Raw genomic sequence first — 18,709 nt, forward strand, 5'->3', positions numbered from 1 at the left:
ACCTAATAAACACAACGTATTTATGATCGTGTCTAAGGTAGGACCCATACTCAAACAAAGACATGCGGGTCCAAAAAACCCCAATAGGTTATCTTCTCTGGACCTGAACTAAACCTATATTTTCGGATCGGTTCGTTTTTTTTAATCCGGATATAATTCTCATACCTAAAAGAAACTTACGTAAAAGTGTACATATAAAATCTCATTATATAACTGTTAAAAATTATATTTTTCAATATAATAAAATTTTGTATTATAATATAATCCAATAAATCCGCGCTTTTCAAGCGCGGATCAAAATCTAGTTATTAGGTTATAATTGGTTATGTTTCAAATCCATAAACATTAAACCGATTTTAAATCGGCAGTGTGTCGGTTTTAATTCTCATCTTATACTTTATGAAGGTTTGGGTTTTGATTTTTTAATAAGGGAAATAAGTCCGATAACTTAACAATATGCGGAATTGAAATGATGTTGAAATTTTGTGTGTAATTATTATATTGATGGTTCTGATGATAAAATAGTTCTTTAGCGTTTTGTATACGGTGGATAGAGAGAGAAAAAAAAAATCTTAGGATAGCACTAAAAAAAAGTTTCTGTCACAAATATAGACTTTAAAAATTAAAATGATTAAAATATTTTATTAAAAAAGTAAATATACACTTATACCTTTAAGATTAAATAATCCAAAACTTAGGATTTAAAGTTAAGGAATGAAGATTTGGGATTGAAATTTAAAATTTTATAAAATAAATAATAAATATTAAAGATTTGAAAATAATAATTTTAAAAATAGTTTCAAAAAGTATTTTTGAATTACAAAAGAAAAATTCGAAAAAAAATTAAATTTTTTTTTAAAGTTCGAATTTGAAAACATATAATCTAAAACTATAAAAACAAATTATTGTTTTTTAATTTTTTAATATTTTATATATCTAGGGTATTAGAGTATTTTTACCTATTAAATGAAATATTTTGGTCATTTTCTTTTTTGTGATTTATTTTTATGATCAAAACTTGAGAATGGTCTCTTTAGGAGAATTGCCAAAAAAAAGACATGAACGTTTTCTTTACGGTGGAAAAGCTACGACAGAAAATTCAGAAATTTTGTAATTGGCATAAAAAGACCTGACCAAAAACGTTTTCTTTACGGTGGAAAGCTACAACAGAAGATTAAGAAATTTAGCAATTGGCATAAAAAGACTTGACCAAAAGGTTAGTTTAAATTTCAACATATATATTGTACGTATATGTTTTGAATACGTCAAAATCAAACCGTGAATAAAATACACATAACACAAATGTAATATTTTGCTAAGCCATTGCATCTTGCACATTTAACAAAAAAGGCTTTATTTAAAAAAATATCAGATAGTATTTGGCATCATAGGAGTTTCAATTTTTGATATCCACGAAACAATTTTGAACTTCTGGTGTCCATATAAGATAATATCCGTTCTTTTTTTTTTGTTAACCTCCTTTCCGTTCTGTTTTAATATTCAACAATACTCATTTTCTCTGCCCTATATCTTCTTGTTAACGAAGAAAAGAGAAATATTTCCTATCTTACATAAAAAAATGGGGAAATTCCCAGCTGTGATGATCATCCTCGCTTCTTCTCTTCTTTTTGTTCTTCACACCTCCAAAGTTGTTAATGGCGCCAAGTGTTTCGGAAGCCTAGCAATCAACAGTAGCTACGCTCAGAATCGTCGCGATCTCTTCTCTACTCTTGCTAATAAAGTCGCCACTAACGGCGGATTCTACAACGCTTCACTCGGCCAGTATCCCAACAGAGTTTACGCTCTTGGCCTCTGCGCAAGAGGCTACGAGCAAAAAGCTTGTTTCAGTTGTGTTGAAAGCTTGACGCTGGATACACAAATAAGTTGTGGAAATATCACGGATTCGTTCGTTTGGGACAACGACGATGAAGACGGTGTTTCTTGTCTTGTACGTTCCTCAAACCACTTAAATTTTGAGAACGACGAGCCTAGACCTCCTGTTACAGATACAAGTATTCATCCTTTCGAGCTATCTATAAACATGACCCTTTTCATGCAACAGTGGGAATACACGGTAAATAAGACCCTGGAGGCTGCTATAAAAGCTAATACTTCCTCGGTACATAAGTACTATGGTGCGGTCGAAGCCGAGTTCACAGCGTTTCCTAATGTTTACATGTTGATGCAATGCACACCCGACATAACTTCCCAGGATTGCAAGAAATGTTTGGGAGATTGCTTGACGTACTTTAGAGAAGAGTTTCGGGGAAGAGTAGGGGAAACAGTTTTGGGCACGGCTAGTTTTCCCAGCTGTTTTTTCAGGTGGGATCTACTTTCTTTCAATGGTGCTTTTGATAATGTTACAAGAGTTCCAGCACTTCCTCGACCTCAGGCTCAGAAAAAGGGGAGCTCTATACCATATAACAAAGGTAAAACAAAGGAATTACAGAATTGCCAAAAAAATTGTAAGTATAATAAAGAGGTTCTCAGACTTATAAGGGTTTGAAATTTTCAGGACTAAGCATGCATTGGGGAATTATCACGATAATTGTGGTTCTTACTTTCATTAATCTTGTGATACTTATTGGTCTCTACAAAGTCAATGTTTGGAGGAGAAAATTAAACAACGGAATAAATGGTTAGTGCAACTTGTTTCTTTCGTCAATCAACCTTTATGATGTAGAGAGTAAGACTTATTTTTTTCATTTTAGGTGGTTGTACAGAATACTCTGATTCGGATGGTCGGTTTATGTTACGGTTTGATCTTGGTATGATCTTATCGGCAACGGCTGACTTTTCGCCTGAAAATAAGCTTGGGCAAGGTGGATTTGGTACGGTCTATAAGGTAGTAATAACACCTTTTAGTTTGATAAAAAAACACATTTTTTCGTAAAAGTATTATTGAGATCTTGGTCTTGGATGAGTAACAAATCTCGATGACGTAACGGTTTCAGGGGATATTACTGAATGGGAAAGAGATAGCGGTGAAGAGATTAACCAGATGTTCAGAAGGAGGTGTGGAGTTTAGAAATGAGGTTTCACTCTTGATAAGACTCCAGCATAAGAATCTGGTTAAGCTTCTTGGTTTCTGTAATGAAAGAGATGAAAAAATTCTTGTCTACGAGTTTATCCCCAACTCAAGCCTTGACGGCTTTATCTTCGGTGAGACTTCGAAAGACCACAGGCGTGAGCTCATTTATGCGAAAACATTCTAATAAAATACGGTCATATACAAAGACACCAATTTTATATAATTTATATATAATATATAAGTTTATATATTCTTTAATATAAATATAGCAAAATCTAATTATTAGAAAAATATATTACAGTAAAATAGCAAAATAATTATAAAATGTAATATTATATAAAATTATAATAGGATTTAAGAAGTTTTTTGGATTAAAAAAAAAAGCTTTTGGATATGACCCCGAAGTCTCAGGTACTCTATGAAAGGCAGCTGCATTTTCTACAGATTTTAGAAACTTTTGGCAGTAAAAATGTTTCTTTCACATCTGCAGATGAAGAGAAACGTTCGCTTCTTACATGGGAAGTGAGGTTAAAGATTATAAAAGGCATTGCTCGAGGTCTTATTTATCTCCATGAAGATTCTCATCTGAAAATTATTCATCGAGACTTGAAGGCAAACAACATCCTCTTAGATACAGATATGAACCCTAAAGTTGCAGATTTTGGGACAGCAAGGCTGTTTGACACCGATGAGACTAAAGCTGAAACACAACGAATAGCTGGAACCCGGTAAAAACATATAAATCAACTTTGGAGACATTAATATGTTCACAATCAACTAACGTTATTGATTGTATATGTGTAGTGGATATATGGCTCCAGAATACCTGAATTACGGTCAAATCTCAACAAAATCTGATGTATATAGCTTCGGTATTGTGCTTCTAGAGATGATAAGTGGTCAAAGAAACAATAGCTTTGAAGGAGAAGGAATTGCAACTTTTGTAAAATTCTTCACATATCAGTCTTCTTGGTCCTTCCTTTCGTATCTTTAAACCTAAATAAGAATTTTATATCTTGTGGTTCAGGCATGGAAGAGATGGACTGAAGGAAGGCCTGAGATTATAACTGATCCTTTATTGGTAAAGATTCCAAATAAAGAGATCATAAAATTTATCCAAACTGGGTTGTTGTGTGTTCAAGAGAATGCAACAAGAAGACCAACCATGAGCAATGTAATAGTTTGGCTTGGTAGTGAGACCATCACAATTCCTTTGCCTAAGCCTCCTGCTTTCACAAGTAGGCATTCCTAATCTGAAGACTGTACAGTTTAAAAGAGCAATGTCTTCACAGAGTTGAGTTCTCATTGAGTTATAAATTCCTAATCTGTATGTTGTTTTTAGATTTGTACCAAATATTCTAATCGTATAATGTATTGAATTGAGAGAGTAGTAAAAAGAATGAATATATATAATGTAGGACCGCGAATATTCTTATTGAAAATCCCAAAACAAAATCAATTGGAAACAATAATATAGAGGTAGAAAACATTTAGAAAATGATTAAAATAATAGACGAATATGCGGACTAGAGATTTGATATTTTTCATTAACTTAATAGATCTTCTGTAATGTATGATAGTGTTTGTGCGATTTTTGAATCTCAAGATACAATCTCGTTGAGACTGTTTTGAAACAAAATCTACGAACTTATCAACTACCATGTACTCTCGAGACACTTATATCTACACAAATTTTCTAGATGATTTTCCTTGTGGTAAAGCTTGTTTTTGTGTGTTGTAAGATGTGGTTTTGTGAATAAATTATGTCTCTTATATAGGGGATGATTAGCATGGTCACCAAGTTAGATTAGCTTGGTCACCGAGTATTAGTTAACATCCAAACCTTTTTTTATCAACAACACAATCCATTAATGAATCATCTTACCAGCGTCGGCTTTAGAGGGAAGCTAATGAAGCTTGTGCTTCCGACCGCCAAATATTATCATTTTAAACGGCCACATTTGGACAGAAAGTTCTTAGTACCATAGCGGTTTGGCTTGATGAAGTAAGTGTTTAAGGTCATGGGTTCAAGTGCTCCGGCCACATTTTTTATATTGGCTTCTAGCCGCATAATTAATAGGACCGGCTCTATGTAAACCAAGACAACGTACGTGGCTCAGTTTTATTTTCTGGTAGAGTTAAGTTCTTTATCAGAGCCGGGCCTGAATAGAGGCAGGTAAAGCATGTGCTTTAGGGCTGGAGTATGATTATTAATTTTAGGGGCCAAAATATACAGAAGATAGCCTTTGGTATAGCGGCAAAGATGCATTTTATTATCTAATGGGGCCGGGTTCGATTACCTTTGCTACACTTTTCAGTGTTTTTCATGTTTTTTTTTAAATAAGGGGCCAAAAAAAATATTTTGCTTCTGGGCCGGTAATTCTCAGGCCCGGCCCTGTTCTCTATCAGAGCCGGGCCTGAATAGAGGCAGGTAAAGCATGTGCTTTACGGCCGAAGTATGATTATTAATTTTAGGGGCCAAAATATACAGAAGATAGCCTTTGGTCTAGCGGCAAAGATGCATTTTATTATCTAATGGGGCCGGGTTCGATTATCTTTGCTACACTTTTCAGTGTTTTTCATGTTTTTTTTAAATAAGGGGCCAAAAAAATATTTTGCTTCTGGGCCGGTAATTCTCAGGCCCGGCCCTGTTCTCTATTGAACTTATTTTTCCATGAACTTGTCACGGTTCGTCATGAGTGAACTTTGAGGGTAGCATGAACTTCAACCTCTTACAAATGGCCTCATTTCCCACTCACTATGTGATTGCCACGGGCACATGTCACATATATACAAAAGTATCATGTAATACTCTATATACATATATATAAAGGTTATGGTATCATTTCATTAAATATGCTCAACGCAAACACACATAAAAATGAGACATCATATTTGGATATATTTAAATAAATAATTTTAAATATATTATATCCTTGATAATTTTAAAATTACTTAAAAAGAAACTAAATTATTAAAAATTAATATACAAATAAAACTAAAGCAATAAATTGTAACGTCAAAATAATAAATGAATAAAAATTATATTTGTTAATAAAATAGATTTTAGATTTTAAAGACTTCTAATTCATGTAATATTACAAAATTCAAAATTTTTTTATTTCAATTAAAATTTAACCATTAGATATATTAAAATAATATTCAAGATCGATATTCAATTGTCAGTTTTCAACTATTACACGTAAAAAATATTATTAAGTACGCTTTTTTTTGAAAAGGGGGTTTTATATTTTAAGTAGGTTATTGAAGTACTTTTTCTTGTCGTGAATTTATTCGAGATGAGATTCCGATATTTTAAACTAAGATAATTTATGTTCTATACATAATTATATATTTTTTACATAACTTTAAAATCTCGGACTTGATTCTTCATATTTTGTTAGTTAATTGTGTTACATATAATAGAAATACTTACTTCAAACTAAAAACTAAAAAAATCAAATTAAAATAATTAGTTATATATAATTTAATATATAAAAATTCACGTACAAATGAAAATGATAAATATAATAAATTTAAATATATTATCCGCGCGTAACACGAAAAAATGATCTAGTAATATATAAAAGTTAAAACTATAAATCATTGAAAGTGTTCACATAAAAATATTATACATTTTCAGTGGGCCAGATGACTACACTTTTTGAGAAAACCGTCAGGAACATGGTTATGTCTACTTGCTACTTTGAGAAACTACTTGCTACTTTGAGAAACCTGAGCTTCTAGGACTGCTTCAAAGATGGTTCAGAGGGCACTAGCTCAATGAAATAGGTTCAGTAGCATAGTCTTATTCTTTTGATTCTTTTATGTACATAAACCTTTCCATTTCTTCTTAATATAAATTTAACATTTTACCAAAAGAGAGAGTTAAATATACACTTATACCTCTAGGGTTAATTAATGTAGACTTAAGGTTTAGAAACAAATTTCTTTACTGTCACATAATGTTTTACAGTTTTCTATTGCTTGAAATTTTAGAAAACAGCTAATAATTATTTCCAGTTACAATTAAATAGTTTTAATTTTACAGTGACAAATTGATTAAACTACCACATTCCTAATACTACTTCTAATGTTTATCATATCCACATTTACCTTTAATTTTTTAAAAAGGTAAACAAACACTTATAACCTTAGAATTAACTAATTTAGATTTAGATTTAAAGGGTCAAGTTTTGGAGCGTGAGGTTTAGAATTTTAATAAATATCTAAATAAATACTTAAAATTAAAATAATTTTTAAAATTGTAGTTTTAAAAATAATTTTTGAATTTCAAAAAAAATTGAGAAAACGAAATAAATTCAAGAAATTTTTTTAAAAAGAATTGTAAAAAGTTTGAATTTGAAAACGTATAATTCGAATACTCTAAAACATATTTTACTATTTATTTAAATAACTATTTATATATATATATATATATATCTATAAAGCAAGGATGGAATCATCTTTCGCCTCTTTAAAGAAGAAGATATTTGTGAAAATATCTATTTAATGAAGGTAAACCTGAATTCTAGTACAAATTATGGGGTAAACTTGAAATTATCCCTTTTACAATTCGTTTTAATACCGTTGCTTATTTTACAACTTTTTTTTGTTGAGTGAATTCTTTTTAATATCATGTTCATCATCAAATTCTTTTTATAAAAGGAAAATTTTGTTTCTGTTACACAAAAAACTTTTAAGATCATGTTCATCATCAAATTATTTTAAAAATTATCTTCAAATACTTTTTACAATTCTTTTTTCTAATATTACAATTAAAAAAATTACTATAACTATTTTAAATTTTTTTAGGATTTTATATTTCTTTTGAATAAATTTTAAGTACTATTTATTCCTTTTCAATTCTCCTTTGATAAGGAATTATGTTATAGAAAAAAAATGAAGTTTAAGATTTAGAAGAAAGAAAAAATATTTTTAAATAGATTTTTATCATTATAGTTTTTGGGATTTTAGAAAAAGAAAACTAGTATCACATAATGTATTACAATTATCTTTTGTTTAAGATTTTAGAAATAATAAAAATTAATTTTCACGTAATGTTTACAATTATCTTTTGTTTAGGATTTTAGAAAAATAAAATTACCATTAAATAATTATTCCAATTATTATTAAATAGTTTGTTGGATTTTTAAAACGGGGTCCTTTTTATTGATATCATTACTATTTTTTTATTTAAGTAATTTATAATATCATGTTTTCATCGAATTATGTTTAATTAAAAAATAATTATCAAATTTGTTTTCAACAATCTCTTTTGGTTATGATTTAAAATATATTAGGAATTAATTTTATTTAGATAATTTTAATATAAATTTTATATAATTTTTGACACTTGTCACAATCTTAACTTTTTACTGACATGTAGCTCAGTCGCATTAATTAGCAACTTTCAAAAATCTAATAATTTTATATAATAAGATTCATATTTTTTATCTGTTTTCAATTCAACACAAGTAGTACATTTGTTGCACCTTAAAGTAACATATAGATTAACAGCTTATAACTCAACGAGAACTTAACTCCGTGAAGACAATGCTCATGGACATTGTACCATCTTCAGATTGAGAATAACTCTCTGTGAAAGCAGGACCCTTAGGTGACGGAATGGTGATGGTCTCACTGCCAAGCCAAACCATTACAGAGCTCATGGTTGGTCTCTTTGTTGCTTCCTCTTGAACACACAACAAACCAGTCTGTATCAACTTAATGATCTGGACACACGGTTTTTCTACCAATAAAGGATCAATTATAACATCAGGCCTTCCTTCAGACCATCTCTTCCATGCCTGAACCAAAAGAAAAGTTATATTCTTACTTTCTACATAGGTTGAAAGATACATGATCACTGATATGTGAAGAAACTTACAAAAGCTGCAATTCCTTCTCCTTCAAAGCTATTATTTCTTTTACCACTTATCATCTCTAGAAGTACGACACCGAAGCTATAGACATCAGTTTTAGCTGAGATTCGCCCGTGATTCATGTATTCAGGAGCCATATATCCACTGCATATATGCATTTAATAACTTTTATTGATGGTGGCATATTTATATGTCTTCAAAGTTTATTGATATGTTTTTACCGGGTTCCAGCTATTCGTTTTGTTTCAGCTCGAGTCTCATCGGTGTCAAACAGCCTCGCTGTCCCAAAATCTGCAACTTTTGGGTTCATTTCTGCATCTAGAAGGACGTTGCTTGCCTTCAAGTCTCGGTGAATAATCATCAGCTGAGAATCTTCATGGAGGTAAACAAGACCTCGAGCAATGCCTTCTATAATTTTAAACCTCACTTCCCATGTAAGAAGAGAACGCTTTTCCTCATCTGCAGATTTGAAAGAAACATTTTTATTTCCAAGAGTTTATAAGAACTATATATAAAATGAAGCTGTCCCACACAACAATAATTTTACGATCCAAAAATGATATTTTATTATAAAATTATATTATAATTTATACATAATATAACATTTTGTCTTCTCAGTATTTCGAAGTCTTACCGAAGATAAAGCGGTCAAGACTTGAATGCGGAACAAACTCGTAGACAAGAATCTTTTCATCTCCTTCATTACAGAAACCAAGCAGCTTAACCAGATTCTTATGTTGGAGTCTTGTCAAGAGTGAAACCTCATTCTTAAACTCTATACCTCCTTCTGAACCTCTCGTTAATCTCTTCACTGCTATCTCTTTCCCGTTAAGTAGTTTCCCCTGAAATAGGTACGTTCTCAAGATTTGTTATTAATGCAAGACCAAGATCTCTCAATAACATTATTATAAAAATGTTATTATTACCTTATAGACCGTACCAAATCCACCTTGGCCAAGCTTATTTTTAGGCGAAAAGTCAGCCGTTGCCGATAAGATCATACAAAGATCATACCGTAACATAAACTGACCATCTGAATCATAGTATTCTGCACCACCAACTAAAATGAAAATAAATAAGTCATCAGAAAGGTTGACTGAAGTAAGAAAAAAGGTGCACTTACCATTTTTTCCGTTGTTTAATTTTCTCCTCCGAGCTATGACTTTGTAGAAACCAATAAATACGAAAAGATGAATGAAAGTAAGAACCACAATTATCGTGATAATTCCTCTATTCATGCTTCTTCCTGAAAAGTTTAAACCCTTGTTATTAGTCTTAGAACCTCTTTATCATACTTACAAAATTTTGTTAATGCTGTAACTCATTTGTTTTACCTTTCTTATCTGGTATAGAGCTCCCCTTTTCCTGATCCTGAGGTCGAGGAAGTGCAGGAACTCTTGTAACATTCAGAAAAGCACCATAGAAAGAAAATAGATCCCATCTGAAAAAACAGCTTGGAAAAGTAGCCATGCCCACTGTTCTTCCCGGAAACTGTTCTCTAAAGTATTTCAAACAAGCTTCCAAACATTGCTTGCAGCCTTGAGAAGTTATGTCGGGTGTGCATTGCATCAGCATGTAAACATTCGGAAACGCTGTGAACTCGGCGTATGAGGCACTATAGTACTTATGTGCCGAGGAAGCATTAGCTTTTGTGGCAGCCGTGAGAGTCCTATTAACCGTTGATTCCCATTGTAGCATGAATAGGGTCATGTTTATCAATGGCCCGATATGATCTGGACTTATACCTATATCAGGAGGACTAATCTCGAGGTTCCCAAACGAGTGGTTTGAGGAACGTACGAGACAAGAAACAAGCTCTTCATCGTCAACGCCCCAAACGAACGAGTCCATGATGTTTGGACAATCCCTTTGTGTTTCCAGGCTCAATCTTTCGAGACAACTGGAACAAGCTTTTGGCTTGAAGCCTCTTGCACAGAGGCCAAGAGCGTAGACTCTGTTGGGATATTGGCCGAGTGAAACGTTGTAGAATCCGCCGTTAGCAAGGACTTTATCAGAAAGAGTAGAGAAGAGATTTTTGCGATTCTGAGCGTAGCTGCTGTTGCCGGCTAAGCTTCCATAACACATGGCGCCATTAACAATTTCGAGGGTTTTAAGGAGAAAAACAAGAGAAGAAGCGAGCATTATCATCAAAGATGGGAATTTACCCATTTTTTAAATGTAAAGATAGCAAATGTTTTCTTTTTCTTGTACTTCCTCGAGGGTTAGTACATTTTAATATTTATAGAACATTCTTTGTCGAGAAATATTCTAAAATATCTTTAAGACAATAGCTTCTCCAAAAGTATCACATAAATAATAAAAATAAACAGGATTTATTAAATTTCCAAAAACAGTTTATATAATAATTGAGTGTACGGGTTTACTTATTATGATTTACAGTTTAGTACAGTTGAATTAGAATAACATTTAGTGTTTGGAGTAATTTAGTCATTTAATAAATATTATTTGAGGATTTTTTCTCTCTCTTACAATGTTATTTTTTGTATGATGGAAAATTTGCCAAAACAGAAAAAAATAGCATGGTTGTCCTTGAATATAATATCATCTTTTAGTTGTCCATTTAGTATAATTTTTTTCATAATCTCAAAACTAATCTTTGATTAATCAAATTAAACACATTAAAAAAAAATTTAAAAGTTTAATTGAATTTAAAAGTTTAATAAAAAGCAAAAAAAAAAATTTAAAAAACTTTAAAGTTGAAAAGTTTAATTTTTATATTAAATTTTGTTAAAAAACTAACAAGTTTACAAACGTTTTAAACTTTTTATAAAAATAAAACTTTGTAAAACGTTCTTTTATAAAGAATATTTAATGTTTTTAATTAAAAAAATTTATATTGTTTTATTTTATAAAGTTTATAAAATTTATTTTTATTTAAGTTTTATTAAAAACATTTTACAAATTTTTTTTATTAAAAACGTTTTACAAAGTTTTATTTGTATTTTTTTACAAAACTTTTATAAAGTTAAAATTAAAAAAAAAATAATAAAAAGGAAAAAATTGTTTAATAAAAAAGAAAAAATGCATACACGTTTTAGGGAAGTTAGATATTACAAATATTTTTTTATATATATTTTTGACAAGGTAAATCGGCCTATACACGCTTTAGGGAAGTTAGAATATTACAATACTCTTAGAATATTTTCTTAACTGAAATTTCCATAATTTTCGTCAAAATCAAATTTTTTATCCTTAAAAGGCATTTTCTACATTGCGCAAGAAGACAAAAATTTCATAAGCAGATTCTATTTCATGTAGCCGTTTGAACAGTGTATAGATTTCACATTCATAAAATTTTAGAATACCTTATGAAAGTAAAATCTGCATTCGTAGAATTAGTAATTAACTTTACAATTAGTGAAATTTGCATTCGTCATATTTAGAAATTTAATTAAAGGTAAATTGTTTGTTCTAAAAAAAAGATGAATATGTTTAATCTAGAATTCAATTTCTATTAATCTAATTTCTGTATATCCAATTTCTGAAGAAGACGAAATCTAGTTTTAGTAGAACGTAATTTAAAAAAAAATTAAAATTTTAATTTATCAAGTTTTTCATCAAAAATAATACTAATTTGTATATATGGATGTTTTATCAATTATTTTTATTTTTCTAATCTTTTTATTCATGAAACTAATTTTTTCATTAAGTTTTAGAAATGAAAAGGGTAAATGGGGAAGAAATGGACAAAAAATTGTATACCAAAAGGATAATCATGTTGTTTTTTTGTTATGCAAATTTCTCTTTTATGATAAACTTCAAAATATGATATTTTAGAGATTTGTCTTTAGTCATTCCATGGTAGGGCCGAAAATATGTGTTTATTATTAAAACAGAACGGATATATCTTATATGGACACCAAAACTTTAAGTGTTTCGTGGATATTAAAATGGAAACTTGAACGTGATGCCAAATACTATCTGATATTTTGTTTTAAAAACTATTTTTCTGTCAAAATGTGCAAGATGCAATGCTAATAAATATTATAAATTTGTGTTATGTATTGTATTCACTGTTTGGTGATGTATTTAAAACATATGCGTACTATTCTAAATATTGATATTATTTTATTTTTTTTACTAAGAATCAGATTAAGCAAATATTGATATTTAAGTAAACATTTTTTATGTCAATTGCCAAATTGCTGGATTTTGTGTGGTAGTCTTTCTCCCGTAAAGAAAACGTCCTTGTTCTTTTTTTTGATATGCACCGTAAAGAAAACGTTCATGTTATTAATTTTCTGCTAAAATTAATTATAATAATGAACTTGAATGTATATATTTGGAGGAGTGAATTTGAATATATATTATATTTAGAAGGGATTCTTAGAAGAATCGGAGCCGGTACGTTAACGCCTTGACGAAGACTCCCTATATGTGAACACGAGGATGACTAGACATCTCAATTAGGACCGAATCACGTAGTCCGAGCTCGTCCAATCCTAAAAATTATCAGGTTTAGACTTAATTTTGCAAGTTCAAAAAAAAATTGAACCTTTTGAGATAAGCCTATTTGGATTTTGGATATTTTGGGCATACGCCGTTTGAGTAAAGACTGACTCAGAAACCTGAAATTTTATATTTTAGTTTAAATATTATCATTTTTGCAATCAAAACTATTATTAGTATTGATATTTTATTTTAATATTTTTATCCAAACTCTTACAAAAAAAAATATAAAAGTTGTCAATGCACTTTATTGTAAAATCATTATAAATGTCATATTTTAAATTTTGCAAATGTACCTTATTTCTTATGTACAACATGTTTTTTTTTCAAAACACGGAGTATGAAACGTTTGATCCTGTTTATAATAAATTTTGATCTCTTATATATTTATTTTTAATTTATATTTAATTATTTAAATCTTAAATTTTATTAAATTTGGTTTGTTTATAATATGTTTTTAAAACATACGAAAAAGTAAAACATTTTCGGTAAAGAAGAAAAGTTTAAATTCACTTTATATTTAAAAACAAAACATTAAATCTGATTTTCTTACGAAAATTCACATGCATCAAAACGATAAAACTGACAAGGACAAATCATTTTCAGAAAAGTCTAAAAAACCCGAGAAGCTCTATAACCCTAGAAAGACCGCACCAGGCATTGAATTTTAGGCTCAAAATATTTTAGGACCGAGCGGGCTGGGCTCAAATATTTACGGGCTTAGCAGATTTGGGCCGGTTTATAATTGCCTAGATCTAAGTCCTCATATGTCGCTTGTTGGTCTTGAGAAAGTGTTGATCGATATCGATTACGGATTGTCGATCGATACACATTTCAGCCCGTCAATCGATGCAACTACTAAGTTGTCGATCAATGTTCCTTCTAGCGAGTTTTACCGCGTGGGTTTGATTTTTCACTAGGTTAACTAAATTACTTGTCGCTTATTTCTATCAATCCTTGCACAATATGAATTACATCAGACAAATGACCATGCTTATGCTTGCGCCCAATCATCTAAGAACATGGTCCTAGTTAGCTACTCTAGAACACAAGCATTAAAGGCAATTCAATTGATGGATATCCAGACAACTTAGCAGTTCTATATTTTGGGCTAATCCATGATGACTATCTGAACCCTAAACCTAACAGGTAGATCTATTCAAGCATGATAATTATCACATAAAATCATTGAAAGAATATATATAGTATATAAAGCAATATGAAAACCAAATCCAAAGGAGATCTACAAGGACTCTGAAGGAGTTCCACTCTTCTCTCCTAAGACTATGAATAAAATAAAGCGTGGTCGTCAACAATGGCTTAGAAAATACATAAATTGAATTTTAGGTCGTCCAAAGGTATTCTGGTAATTTGTGGTTTCATCTAGGCTTAAGTCTGTCTTGAAATATACTCGGCCCGCGTTCTGGCATCACCGTCGAACGACACCAAGGCTTTGTCGTGGATCAAAGTTCTTTCATTTCCTCGACAGCTTCCTCTCGCGAGGCAGACCGGCCGCTCTTCAGTAAAACATGCATAACTTCTGCTATACGATGCTAATTGACCTTAAACCGGTGGCATTGAAAGCTAACTCAAAGCTCTATTTTGTGTCAATAGATCAGCTCAATCGAACAGTGGCTAGGTCTCCATCCTTAGGTAGACATTTGATGCGTCTGTGCAGCTTTGGACCTCAAAAGGCTCTTAAAGACCCCAAAATCATCACTTTCCTCCAAAAAGTACCTGAACCTGAAAACATACTAAAAAGACTCCAAATTGTAGTAAATATACTCATATATCATAGCTAAGAGTTGGTAAAATCCATGGTATATCAGAAAGTTTCCGAAAAATATTTATTCTAAAAAAAGAAGTCGAAAACCTTAATTGGTCGTTAACCCAACGCCAAATCAATTGTCAATCTCGACTTTGTTTAAGCTTCCAACATAGCTTATTCTTCATCACCAACGTAACAATCTCCACCTTGATGTTTAATCAGCTCTATCTGCAGCTATCATGTTGCCAACTCGTACTTGCAAGACAAAACACCAAACACCTTAGTGCATGGCCACTCTGAAAAACCTCATAGCCGCTTCAAACTTCTTCGTAAGAACCTAAGCAAAAACTGCTCACCTTCTGCATCTCCTTGCAGCCTCCTGAGAACCGACCTTCTCAACCTCACATGTTATGAATAAAGCTCATCCGGCTTCGTCGACCTTTTGAGCTTGACCTGCTCAACTTCAATACTCCTTAAAAAGGTTTCCTCCCAGCATCACATATGTATCCAACTCGATACAACCTCAAGACTCCTCTTGTTGTTTTCCCTTGGAACTTCTTACCCGAAGCTCTACCCACAACAACAATGTCTTCAAAACCATGCATTCCTATTACTTTAGACACCACCATGTGCATGATTATACAATCAACCCTTCAGGCTCAGCCTTGAAGCGAAATAATCTGCCCTTTCTGACTCTAATTCAAACATGTTCTGTTACAGATGACCTTTGATACAAACCTTGAATTCAATCTTTCTGCAAAAAAAACTGATGTCGATGCTGGCCTGAAACTCTTACCGAACCTGAATCACCACTGCCTCAAATCAGAAACCCCTTTGACTCAATCTTTTGTATCAAACCTTAACAGCCAGTCGACCTACTGCTATCTTGAGATTTTCCTTTACGATAACCTGAATGAACACATTTTCTTGATTATTACTCCACATTGTTGTTGTTGCCAACAAGTCACGCCGCTTAACTCAACTCGATAAGAAGAATTTCGATACAAAGAATCTCTTCTCAGCCTCTTCTCAAACAAATCATTACCAATCTGCAACTATGATACCTTTGTCGGCTCTTTTGATTCACCTCATATCCATGAGATACATAAACAGATTTCTACTGAATCTCATGCAAAAAAACCCGAAACATACATGTTACCATCCTGAGTCATCCTCTGATTTGAACAGCTACCTGTCCATCAAGACTCCACCTTGAACATACTCGTCGAACTTAACAAGTCATACCTCACAACTCCACCTTGTTGTGAGTACTTTCGACACAAGTCCCATGTTTAATTCTCTAAGTCTAAAAAAACTATTACCGGTAGATTTAACCTCAGTACTAGTATCCTTTAACCATATCTCGCATCATCCAAGGCTGTGATGCTCTCTTGTGATACACCCTTACATCATCTTCCTTGTCAAATTGTAGCCCATGGCGAGTTTCTTCAGTTGTAACATGTCCTGCAACACTATCACTAGTGCGCAAACTCCACCAAAAAACCTTTGGTGCTTGCATCCTCCTTCCTCTTGGAAGATTACAACTTCATCCTTTTTTTCCATACTTTTCAAGACTGCAAGTATTTTCCCCTTGGAAGATTACAACTTCATCCTTTTTTTTTTTCAGAGCTTTGCCTCTTTGTCTAAGAACTCCACCTTGATGACTTTGGTCATGACACCAAACTTGTCGTGCCTTATTTCTTCTGAGTATGTTCCTCTGAAACCTCTGACTCAGACTTCCATGAAGATTCATCTAAGGTAAATTCACACACGCTTCTCCTAGTTGTGGTAGTGGATCTATGCTTCTTGAACAAGTTTTGCCCAACCTTTTCAACCGGATTCTGTCTGCGCATTTTCTTCTGCTTTTAGCAGAATCTACAAGCAAACTCTACCTTGTCACTCACATGACCTCACCATAGCTGCTACGTGTTGTTACCACAAATAGCCATTTTCTTCAACATATATTTGTGCAGGCCTTTACATACTTTTCTCTTGCTCTAGTTCTTTCTGCGTAGAGGTATAAATTGTTTCTACCAACCAGAAACTTTACATCTAACCTATAAATTTTTAGGTTAAACTAAAATTACAAAATCAAGTGTTTGATTTTAATAATATGCTTTTTAAAATTTATGTGATATATATATATACATTTATAACATATTAATGTAGTAATATTATGATTTATTTTAATTTATGTGATATATATACACACATTTATAACATATAAATGTAATAATATTATTAAATAATTTCAAATTTTGTGACCATGAGTTAGCTTTAATCACGAAACATATTTATTAATTTATTTCTAAACTCATGAAAACAGATTCCACAGTTACAAAAAAATAATTGAAAACAGATTCGAGCTTAATTACCGAAGCTCATGAGCTATTGACTTTTGTATCTGGGGTGGGTCAAAGTAAACTCTCATTTCATAGAAAATTTTCATATTGCGGACCGTTACCTACCACAATAATTACTACTGACTGGTCAGATTTAGTCATGTTCGCAATTAGACCAAAATAATAAACGTTATACTTTAGTACACCTAAGGGCATCTGCATTGCATTAGTGAAACTTAAGAGGGGTTCACCAATTTAATTTTTTATTATTATTTTCTTTTTTTGTTTGATTTATTTTATTTTTTTTTTAAAAAGCCCAACCAATCGTGGGCTACCACGTATCGTGAGGCCCATGAAATAGTTGTGAACCTGTCTCTTACGCATGAACCTGCAAGACCCTGAGTTCACTTTTTTTGTTTTAGGAAGCGTGTAAACCTGGGTTTAAAACTCTCAATGTAGATGGCCTAACTGACCTATCAAAAGCCCCACGGCCCCACCTATTCCGGTGATTTGATTACCCAGATCACCTTCATTTTGAGTAATAGAATATCTATTTGTTTTCAAAAAAAAAAAGAAGCTCCACCTATAATTTTCTCTGCAATATACATGAACGCTTTATTTACGGTGGATACGGAAATTAAAAAAGATGAAGGTTGCCTTACGGTGGTAAGCATACTACGGATGGACAAAATATTTGATTTGTTATTCGTTTCGATTCAAAAATTCTAAGGAGCAAAACATATACTAATATGCAGTATCCGTAAGAAACACACATAACAAATACTAATCTTTTAAGAAATGTTGATCTGATCCGTTATATACATATATTTAAAAAATTATATATATAAGTTATATAAATATTATATTTTATATAAGTTTTACAGTATTTTTATTTACTAAATTTATTATATTAGTTATAAACCACTTATTTACTAAATCCATCTATCTGATCAGTTACCTATTCATGAATGTCACCTAAAATGGAGAAAAAAATGTGAATAATAGGAAAATCGTTCATTGAGATATGTGATGGTAGACACGCTAACCACTGATACGCTAACCACTGATTTAATAGTAGAACTCTTACATTGAGAGTTTAGCTCTAATATAAAATAAACACGGTACCTATCACACCTCACAAAACAACCATGCGGCTAATGCATACTAATACAAGAAACTAATGCGATGATAGCACATAGATACTCTATGTATC

General features: G+C 31.6%; 2 protein-coding genes across 3 annotated transcripts; one reads left to right on the plus strand and one right to left on the minus strand.

Annotated features, from left to right (window-relative positions):
* Window positions 1-1,324: 1,324 nt before the first annotated feature.
* On the plus strand, window positions 1,325-4,466 carry LOC125606923 (putative cysteine-rich receptor-like protein kinase 39). The gene is made up of 7 exons (XM_048776071.1): window positions 1,325-2,429; window positions 2,516-2,638; window positions 2,712-2,845; window positions 2,955-3,162; window positions 3,522-3,759; window positions 3,836-3,974; window positions 4,059-4,466. The coding sequence occupies exons 1-7, from the start codon at window positions 1,580-1,582 to the stop codon at window positions 4,281-4,283; spliced, it is 1,917 nt and encodes a 638-aa protein (XP_048632028.1). The 5' UTR covers window positions 1,325-1,579; the 3' UTR covers window positions 4,284-4,466.
* A 3,968-nt stretch (window positions 4,467-8,434) lies between these two features.
* LOC125606924 (putative cysteine-rich receptor-like protein kinase 39) lies at window positions 8,435-11,156 on the minus strand. 2 transcript variants are annotated; one of them, XM_048776073.1, is made up of 7 exons: window positions 10,251-11,153; window positions 10,040-10,162; window positions 9,843-9,976; window positions 9,551-9,758; window positions 9,138-9,375; window positions 8,922-9,060; window positions 8,435-8,841 (listed from the first exon to the last, which is right to left on the minus strand). In XM_048776073.1, the coding sequence occupies exons 1-7, from the start codon at window positions 11,083-11,085 to the stop codon at window positions 8,560-8,562; spliced, it is 1,959 nt and encodes a 652-aa protein (XP_048632030.1). In that variant the 5' UTR covers window positions 11,086-11,153; the 3' UTR covers window positions 8,435-8,559. The 2 variants fall into 2 exon arrangements, with proteins under 2 accessions (XP_048632030.1, XP_048632029.1); XM_048776072.1 differs by having other exon boundaries at window positions 9,843-10,162; window positions 10,251-11,156.
* Window positions 11,157-18,709: the final 7,553 nt, after the last annotated feature.

The sequence above is a fragment of the Brassica napus genome, chromosome A3 (assembly GCF_020379485.1).
Source record: "Brassica napus cultivar Da-Ae chromosome A3, Da-Ae, whole genome shotgun sequence".
Classification (NCBI taxonomy): Eukaryota; Viridiplantae; Streptophyta; class Magnoliopsida; order Brassicales; family Brassicaceae; genus Brassica; species Brassica napus.

Bases quoted from the DNA above. Each gene is read 5' to 3' on its own strand.
- LOC125606924 (XM_048776072.1), bottom strand. From the start codon at position 11,085: ATGGGTAAATTCCCATCTTTGATGATAATGCTCGCTTCTTCTCTTGTT. The intron at 10,163-10,250 runs GTAAAACAAATG...TAAACTTTTCAG, and splicing joins CTCTATACCAGATAAGAAAG to GAAGAAGCATGAATAGAGGA. The intron at 9,376-9,550 runs GTAAGACTTCGA...TCAAATCTGCAG, and splicing joins TCTTGACCGCTTTATCTTCG to ATGAGGAAAAGCGTTCTCTT.
- LOC125606923 (XM_048776071.1), top strand. From the start codon at position 1,580: ATGGGGAAATTCCCAGCTGTGATGATCATCCTCGCTTCTTCTCTTCTT. The intron at 2,639-2,711 runs GTTAGTGCAACT...TTTTCATTTTAG, and splicing joins ATTAAACAACGGAATAAATG to GTGGTTGTACAGAATACTCT. The intron at 3,760-3,835 runs GTAAAAACATAT...GTATATGTGTAG, and splicing joins CAACGAATAGCTGGAACCCG to TGGATATATGGCTCCAGAAT.